At 45.9% G+C, this 9,887-nt stretch overlaps 1 protein-coding gene across 1 annotated transcript; it reads right to left on the bottom strand.

Moving 5' to 3' along the window:
* Positions 1-7,106: 7,106 nt before the first annotated feature.
* On the bottom strand, positions 7,107-7,801 carry UBL4B (ubiquitin like 4B). Its single transcript, XM_079980720.1, has one exon. The coding sequence runs from the start codon at positions 7,741-7,743 to the stop codon at positions 7,162-7,164; it is 582 nt and encodes a 193-aa protein (XP_079836846.1). The 5' UTR covers positions 7,744-7,801; the 3' UTR covers positions 7,107-7,161.
* Positions 7,802-9,887: the final 2,086 nt, after the last annotated feature.

Raw genomic sequence — 9,887 nt, 5'->3', positions numbered from 1 at the left:
TTTGAGAAGCACTAAGCTCAGAAAGATGTAGAAAACAATCGTGTAATGTTACTCTGCATTGACTACACTTCTAATTAGTACTGTGCTGTGTTCTAATTTTAGCTGAATGAAAAATGCAATAAGGTTGGGTTTACCCTATGGACAAACTAGGAAGAACTATTCCCTAGACTAGAGAAAAGAGCCTCTGTCTTTTTTTCCCGGAAGTAAATTGCCCCCACCTTTGAATGTCCTGGATTTCTGTAGAGTTGTCTGGGGGCTCACTCAGACAACCATTTCTTACACAGGAAAGCCAAAACCACGTTAACTTTCCTGGCAGATTAAAGTGTATCCAGTGAATCCAGTGTGTATCCTGGTCACAATTCCTCACATCATGCATGGTCTGACTTACTTTCCACAATACTTTTCATGACATAAGTAGGGAGCAGATTCTGCAACAAGCATCAAAGCATTCACAGGCCTAGTTCAGCTTCCCAAAGTTCATTGCAGAGGCACATTACTGCTGCTGAAGAAACTACATCACACAGAATGTGACTGCGGGAACAAGCCCTACATTATCAGGGCAGATTTTAGCATGGCAACTTGCATGCAAATGTGGCACTGCCTTGCTCAGGGATTAGAATCTAGTGGCCCTCCAGATGTTCTTGGATTCCAGCACCCACCTTTCCCACACAGCCTGGTCAATAAGAAGGGATGATGGGAGCAGTGGCGTAGCGTGGGTTGTCAGCACCGAGCCAGTGTGGTGTAGTGGTTAAGAGCAGTAGTCTCGTAATCTGGGGAACCGGGTTCGCGTCTCCGCTCCTCCACGTGCAGCTGCTGGGTGACCTTGGGCTAGTCACACTTCTCTGAAGTCTCTCAGCCCCACTCACCTCACAGAGTGTTTGTTGTGGGGGAGGAAGGGAAAGGAGAATGTTAGCCGCTTTGAGACTCCTTAAAGGGAGTGAAAGGCGGGATATCAAGTCCAAACTCTTCTTCTTCTTCTTCTAATTTGCGCCCCCTAACCCATGGATTTGCGCCCCCTAACCCATGGATTTGCGCCCCCTAACCCATGGATTTGCGCCCCCTAACCCTAACCCCAGATGTTGCGTCCGGTGCGGCCAGCCCCCCTGCACCCCCACGCTACGCTACTGGATGGGAGCCCTAGTCCAGCAACATCTGGAGGCCACTGGGTTCCCCACCCCTGGCTGGGTCAGAGCAAAAGCTCATCTTGCCCAGAACCCCAACAAACACAAGTCCAAAGACACACACACACCACTTCCACTGTCAGAGGAAGTATGTCTCTGCTGGGAATCACAAATAGGGAGAGTGCTGTTGCATTCAGTTCCTGCTCACAGGCTTTCTACATACTTGTGGTTGTTCACTGGGGGTACAGGATGCCAGACTACATGGGCCCTTAGCCTGATCCATGAAATATCTCTTTTGAGTTCTTATGTTCAAATGAGAGAGGTAGACACCACCACATCAACTACAGGCTCACAGCTTTTGAATATGATGTCCCATTTTCACTAGCCCTGTGCCAAGTCCTGCCTTTAAATTTCCAGATAATCATTATCTCTTGTGAAAGAGGGTGGTTTATCATATGCCTTTTATCTCAGGGTGAAATTCTAGGAACGTCCAGGTTTAGAAGAGATTGCATTTACTTACAAGTGGCTTTGGGGTGGGGAGGACATGAATTAATGTCCTCTTCCATTGTAGAACAACCCCTGGATGGCCTGTTGTCTTCCCATCCTGCAGTTCCTCAAAACCATATGTGGGGGCACTCGGGAAGGTTGCAGAGTGCAGACCACCAGGGAGATGATTTGGAGAATGAAAAAACAACACTCACAGAAATACCCTCCAGCCACCTCAAAAGTAAGTTAAGTGCAGCAAAAACCCAGCACCCCACCCAGGAGAAAACCATTCTTTATTTATTGATGGAGAATAACTGAAAAACACTGGGAGGCTATTTTTTGTTTTTTACACAGCGCTAATTCTAATGATTCTGGCTAAAATTCACAAAATATATAAGCCTTCAGCTAAACGAAGGGATAGATTTAATGTCAAGCCAATAAGCAAACCGAGGCAAACAGTCCATAGTTAATTGCAAATAAGCAAGCAAGCTGAAGGATGCAGTTCTGAGCTCCATTCATCAACCAGCCGCAACAGCTAATAGGGGGCAGTCAAACATGAACCAGCAGCTGGTCCCTTCAATGCTATCCCTTTCCAGGAACTGCTCCCGGCTTTTATTTCATTGGCTGCCTAGCTGGGGCAGTTAAGCAAAGCAGATGGGGAACTGGTTAGCCAGCCATTTGTACAAAAAGGCCGTACACTGAATGAAATAATTCTGTTCTGGCTCCCTGGATGCTGCCAGAGCCTTCAGAAAAGGATGGAAAAGAAACAATGTTTTAGTAGCTGCAATTTTACTCTCCTGCCCTCACACCCTTTAATCTTCTGCCTAGGTTTGTGCTTCAAAAGGGCAGCTCATGTTTCACAACTGTCATGTGATTTCTTCCCTCAACCCGGGAGTATATTTTAAGCCTCTCCTTGACGTCACGCGCTTCTCCATCTCAACAGGACCTTGTTTTGTCGGTTTTCAGGGATTAGACTATTACTGTCCGGCGTGCTCTCGTTCTTCCCATCATAAGGCAATTAATGCTCACTAAACTGCAGTATGAGCAGATGGAGGGAGGGAGGTGATGTTCTTCTTCACCATTGTCCTTCGGTGGTCATGAAAGCATCATTTCCTCCCGAATCACCCTAAATCAGGACCATACCACAGCAGCGTCTCTCAGCACGTGAAAAAGCAAGTGCTCAGAAGGGTGCTTAAGATCTATACTTAGTAAAACAAAATGACTCTCCCCCATTTCCCTCTATTTCTCTGTAACATCTGAATCAGGTGAGGCTGTGCAATTTCATACAAGCACCTTGGTGTATATAGCGCTGGGTGGAACGAGGACCAATAAACTGAGACTGAATCCTGGCAAGAATGGGGCCCAGCAGCGGGTGAGCCGTTTGTGGTTCTGAGTGACAGATCTGTTGGCTGCTCTGGAAAGGACTGTTTTCCCTTAGGATCAGGTATATAGCTTGGAGGTAATCATCACTGGCCACCTCATTAGAAGAGAAGATTCCCTGGAAAAGACCCTGATATTGGGAAAGATGGAGGGCACAAGGAGAAGGGGATGACAGAGGACGAGATGGTTGGACAGTGTTCTCGAAGCTACCAGCATGAGTCTGACCAAGCTGTGGGAGGCAGTGGAAGACAGGAGTGCCTGGCGTGCTCTGGTCCATGGGGTCACAAAGAGTCGGACACGACTAAACAACTAAACAACAACAATCATCATTGATCCATCACCACTGCTTGTGTGCCTTTTCTCACCTTTGGCTGGGACGCCAGCGACAACCATTCCTAGGCAGGAAAAGCTTGGACACACAGGGGTCTATGCAGCAGTAACCTCAACATTAGCTTACTGCAATGCACTCTATGGGACACTGCCCTGAGGTCTGGTCAGGAAGCTGAAGCTGGGACTGAAGGCAGCATCTAGTTAGTGGAGCAGCCTGCCGCCAGCATACAACAGCTCTGTTTGTTGAGGGGACACTGCCTGGCCAAAGCTCCCACTTTTCGAGTTCCTCATATAGGCACAGATGCAGACATATTAGCTCCAGTGTTGGCTATATTACTGACAGATTTTTCTCTCCCTCAGTCCTTTTTATGCATTTCATCTCATTAAACAATTCCACCTTCCACGGCTACTTCAAATTTCATTCCTTTGGCTTTGGTGTTTACAAACAGAATTACTACTGCATGCTAATTAAGCACTTGGTTACTGCCAATTTAATTTTACCCCAAAGGAATGTTTGGTAGTTGGATGGGAACAGTGGAGGGCAGAGTGATTACAACGCTGTTATTAAACCAGTGGTGCATGGTGCTGAGCTTGATTGTTTCAATGCCTAGGAAAAGCTCAATATTGGCTGTAACAGCCAATATTACATAAATATGCGATCTTTGGCTCCTTCCCATATTACTTTTCCATATATGAAAAATCAATTTCCATGTAGCAGGGGTGGGAAGCCTGTGATCCTCCAGATTCACCTCTTGTCAGTCCCAGCTCCCATCAGCCCTAGCCAGCATGGCCAAGGGTCAGGAATGAGGGCAGCTGGAGTCCAAGAACATCTGGGTGGCCATTGCACAATACAGGAAAAGGTGTGCATTTTGTAATGTATAGAGAAGGTGGATCCATGGGATGGACAGTCATGACAGACATGCATGTACCTGTTGCAAAAATGACACTCAGGCAGCCCTTTATATATTACCAAAGGGACACTTTTTCTACATGGGCATTAATTTTCTCTTATGAAAAGACATAAAATAATAATACCCTAGGGCTGGGAGACAAACTATGGTTCTGCAAACATAGTTGCTCTTTTTTCCAGTACTTAGTATTAGTAGCAGCAGATCATCCTCCATCTGTAGATCTCAGGGTGGTTTGATGACTTCTGCAGTCACTGAGTGATGAGAATAAAAAAGAATTAAGTTTTCTTGATTCTCTTCAGCAATCAATGTTTGGGCAAGCTCAAATGTTGTCCAAAATGTGGTGGCTGCAGACTTCATCATGCACTGAATCACTTCAGACAAACTATGGCTCGTCCTTTGATCTGAATAGCTCTATTGGAGCTGCTGGCACATATTACACCTTTGATTCAACATCTATACCTGAGCCTGGCTCTAATTATGGTCCATCACACTTTCTAAGATGGACTAAATTTACCATATATATGCCAGGTAAGAACTGCAAGGAGACAAGGAGGTATTCTCCATGTCTATCTCTCAGCTGTGGAATATCCTTCCCCTTTCATGAATATAGCCCAAAAGCAATGTAAAACACTTTTTTTTAAAAAAAGGTTGGTTTTGGCTGACAAGAGATGTGGTGGCATGAAGATACCATTTTAACATTTGTAGGGTTTTATGTTTAAAGTATGTCCCTCCCCATGAGACAATTTGATGTCATGCGCATGTGAATCAAAAAGTCAGACGAGACCTTAGGTCATCGAGTCCAACCTGTTGCCTCAATGTAACATCTATAATGCAGGATGCAATTACAGCATCCATGAGAGATCCAGGCCCTGCTCAAATTCCTCTCGCAAAAGATAGCCAGCCGCCCCCCTCCCCAGCCGCTCACTTCTTGAGGCAGTCTGTTCCGTTGTTGAACAGCGCTTACTGTTAGGGTGTTTCTCCTCATTTTTATGCAAGATCTGCTTCGCTGCAATTTCCACCCATTGGCTCTGGTCCTGCCCTCTGGAGCAACAGAGAATAAGTCTGTTCCACTCTCTGCATGGCAACCTTTTAGATGTTTGAAGACAGCGATCTCATCTCCACAGCAGGGTGTAGCACTCTTCACAAGTCTGGTGCTTTAATTGCCCCACTACCTCTGTTGTGAAATGTCAGTTTTAATCTCCAGTTCTGAAAACATTAGGGACGCAGGTGGCGCTGTGGGTTAAAGCCTCAGCGCCTAGGACTTGCCGATCGAAAGGTTGGCGGTTCGAATCCCTGCGGCGGGGTGCGCTCCCGCTGCTCGGTCCCAGCGCCTGCCAACCTAGCAGTTCGAAAGCACCTCCGGGTGCAAGTAGATAAATAGGGACCGCTTACCAGCGGGAAGGTAAACGGCGTTTCCGTGTGCGGCTCTGGCTCGCCAGAGCAGCGATGTCACGCTGGCCACGTGACCCGGAAGTGTCTCCGGACAGCGCTGGCCCCTGGCCTCTTAAGTGAGATGGGCGCACAACCCCAGAGTCTGTCAAGACTGGCCCATACGGGCAGGGGTACCTTTACCTTTACCTTTACCTCTGAAAACATTCCTTCACTTCTGCTGAGTTCTTGGGTAGTTAACTCAGTGGAGGAACGCAATGACAAGCTGGGAACAATGTCAAAACGAGCATTTCAGAAGCAGCTTGCTGATACCAGCTTAGTATATGTGAAGAAACAACAACCCACTACTAATTGGGAGACTGCTTTCTTGGGAAGTGGAGTGGAATAGCTCTACTTGGAGGTAGGGGAACAGTCACTTTTCATGCAGAATCCAATACATTTGCTGGGGGAAACATGTAAAATGGATCCTGGGAATGGTTCTTCAACTCTTTGCTTCAGCTCCAGCACAAAATTGGGAAGCTGCCACAGAAATGCTTGAATTCCTGCCCGTGGTCCTGGGAAGCCAGCCAGCCATATGCTCCCATATGACACACTGACTTTAAGAAAATGATGCTTGATTCAATGTACAGAGAGAGGGTGTACAAGGACAATTGTCCATCTCAACCAGGGCTTTCAGGCTCAACCAGTTCATGTAGTCTTGCTAGAGATCTTCCACTGTTTGGACACCAGTATTTTAAATAGCCATGCCAAAAATGGAACCAAGGACCATGTATCAGTGAAGCACATGCTGCCTTACACGTACTTGGATACAAGCCTAGTTTGATGGTAGCAGTGGAGGAGATAAACCTATGATAGAGGCAGGTCTGAAACGGGGAGACTGTTTTCATAGGTGTTTTTGCACCTCCCTCAGAATGCCCCATTTATGGTGATTTTTCAGGGTGTGCCCCCCAAAAAAACCCTATTTGTGGGAGAAGACAGAACATATCAACCTGCTGCCAAGACAATGGTGCTGATGCATCCTGCCTTGCTGTTCTGTCAGACAATTAAATGGCCAGTGCAGTATGATAACACAGGGAGCACTGAGGCAATGCAGGCTTCCTTCACTCAAGAGTGAGTGTAAATTAGGGCTTCATTTGTCCTTAGGAAAATTGGACATCGCCACCTCTGATTTGCTGTGTGGTGCCATGACATCACCACACTAGGAACAAGGCAGCCAGTTAGCTGGGATCACACAGCCAGAAATGAGATGCCTGGGGCGGGGTGGAGGGGGGGGGGGAATGGCACCAAAGCAGCAGTCAGTAAGGGTAAACACATTCAGGGGCTGTTCAGTGAACTTTTAGCCTTCCCTTTCATGCCAAAACTGTTTGCCTGTGAAAAATCTGGCACAGCACTAGTTTCAATACCAACTGAAGCTCTCGTCCTTTTAAAAATGGTCATCTTCATTTACTAAACCTCCTTCCTCCTTGGTACATAAAGACACAGCTCCATGTTCCATACACCATCACTATTTTAATTTTCGCTTAGACCTCTCTAAATAAGTCTACTCAAGAGTTCTTCCAGCACCACCTTCCTCCTAGCATTTCTTGTGGCTCAGTCTGGGTCGCTTTATCCTTCCTGGATTCAGACACTGGGGCTGTGGGGTGCCCCTTTTGCTGGGGAAGCTCCCCTGTAGCCACCGGTTCACCTTCACCTTCCTCAGGACTTAGGAGGTCCCCTGCTAACTCTTCGATGTTTTCCAGGCTCAGCAAGCCCAGGCCTTTGTAGTAGTCGTTCAGCACCCGCTCGAGAACCCTCACTGCGTCGGAAGTTCTGAAATGTTTCTCCAGGACTTGCGAGAGTCGATACCACACTGAGTGGGGCTGGGCAGCCGTTGGCTTTGAGGGCTCCTCAGGATGAGCTTGCTCAGGTTTTTTAATGACCAGATAGAGGATGGACTCTGGGCCAATGAGATAGTCTGATAATTTGTGCTCCCCCTCCAGCACTTTCCCCTGGAACAACAGGGTCTGCTGGTTCTCAGGGACATCAAGCTCTTCACACACCAGGCTTTTCACCAGAGAGATCCTCTCCTCACCGGATACCTGAAGGCGGCACTGCTGCCCAAGCAGCCTCTTCACTGTGAGCAGCATTGCCTTGTTCAATGGGCTAGTAAATCAAGCCCTGCCTGAATGAGGGAATGCGAAGGGACAAAAAAGGAAGGCAGCGATTGGCTGATTTTCCTCTGATGTCACAATTCTACCATGGCCGGTCACTGTGAACTTTAGCAGTTGAACAAAGGGGGGAAGTTTGGATGGGGGATAATTTCAATTCAGATTGCACTTTGATATGATTACTCCTTAATTTGCACTTCCTGATACAGCACAAACTGAAATCGATATTCTTTGAAATTCAAACTTCTCTGCATTTTGCAATGCAGTGAAATGATGTGTGCCAAAATATATAAACATTAGGAGAAAGTGTGCATAGAAACGCACTATGTTAGTGAAGTGAGCATACAAAAATGTGTATACTGGGGAATGTTGCACACAAAACACTACATCTGGAGAAATGTGCACTAAAATGCTGATGAGTTGCCTCTGGGCCAAAGGAGCAGCCTGAGTGTGCCTTGTCTGCACTCCAAGTATTATTAGATGAATCAATTCATCTCTCAAAAACTGCTTATGAATTCCAGTCATCAATACATAATCTCTGGGCCTTTGTCTTTGTAGAAAATGAAGCAACTGAGGGGCAGGATCCATATGATATTAAGAACGTAAGGAGAGCCCTGTTCGATCAGGCCAAAAGCTCTTCATTCCATCGTCTTGTTCTCATAGTGACCAACTAAATACCTATGGGAAGCCCACAAGCAGGGCATGAGTCAAAGAGCACTCTCCCCACTTGTGATTGCCCATTCTCTTGTATTATGGTGTATTTTTATCTTGATAGTACGTTAACTTAGGTATTTTGTAAAAAGATAGAACATAAATTTTCATAATAGAATAAACTCGCTGTCTCATTTCCAGAAAGGGGAACTGTTTCTTATCTAATTACACTGCTATGAGACTCTTCTCGTTTTTCAACAAGGAAAACCATAGTCTGAGCAGCTTAGCAAGAATTTAACTTTGTACACTATTAGAGCAATTCTGCTAGACACATTTCAGAAAGATTAGAGATCACACAGAAAAGGCATAAAACTGTTCATGCCATTTAAAATTATTTCTGTTGTTGGTGGTTTTTTTTTTTGAGGAGTAAGTAGGAGTAAATAATAAAAAACTGGGTTATCTAAAGTAACCCTGAGTAACATAACCCTCCAGCACAAGGATTTCCACTTGGCACAATCAGATCTCCCCTCTCCTCCCCTTGTGTGTCCCTTAAATATGTTCTAGGGCAGGCTTCCTCAACCTCGGCCGTCCAGATGTTTTTTGCCTACAACTCCCATGACCCCTAGCTAGCAGGACCAGTGGTCATGGATGATGGGAATTGTAGTCTCAAAACATCTGGAGGGCTGAGGTTGAGGAAGCCTTTTCTAGGGGTTCCTGCAACCCCTTCAGGGCATGTGCAGGGGGTAAGTATAAATCCTTGTGATGATGGGACATGTTAGCTGGATACTGTCCACAGTTTGCAATTCCTTACTTTACCACAGAGCTTTCCAAACTGTGTGTTGCGACACATCAGTGTGTCGGCTGCAGTGTGTCGGCGTGTCACATGAATGCTCCCCACGCCGTTCCCGAGGCTAAAAAGAGGTTAAGTTTAACCTCTGGTTTGCTAGTAAAACAATTACTGTGTTGTGAAATGATGCAAAATGAATTTACTACATCGCAAAGTGATACCTGTCTAAAAAGGGTGTCACCAATATAAAGTTTGGAAAGCTCTCTTCTACCTGGTTAGAGTCTTCTATTAAAACTTTAAGTAGTGAACAAATCTACTACTGCAAGGGGACCGTGCTGGAAGGGATCTTAACTGCCTACATTCCTGGTTCATTTCTGTAGTACATAACCCAGATTGCTTGAAATGACCAAGGAAAATGCAAGTATCCTTCCTCTCCATCCACAGACATCAATGCACTTGTGGGGGAGAGGAAGGCAGCTTTTAAGTTTGCAGTCTGTCCCCATCAGCGGTGTCACAGACCAGCAAGTGCTCACAGAATAATTTATCCATAATAGCTGGATTTCATTTTCACTGTTATTTAAACACAAAATCCAATAGTGTAGTGCTCCAGAAGGTGATAATGGCCAGATGTTTGCTGGTATTAGAAATTTTACAGATAAGCTGAGCAAGTACATATGAAGGAACC

This window comes from Podarcis cretensis (assembly GCF_951804945.1).
Source record: "Podarcis cretensis genome assembly, chromosome: 6".
NCBI lineage: Eukaryota > Metazoa > Chordata > Lepidosauria > Squamata > Lacertidae > Podarcis > Podarcis cretensis.
The sequence above is the reverse complement of the archived record's forward strand: the minus strand, read 5'-3'. Positions and strand labels throughout refer to the sequence as shown.

Coding starts and splice junctions, on each gene's coding strand:
- UBL4B (XM_079980720.1), bottom strand. CDS start 7,743: ATGCTGCTCACAGTGAAGAGGCTGCTTGGGCAGCAGTGCCGCCTTCAG.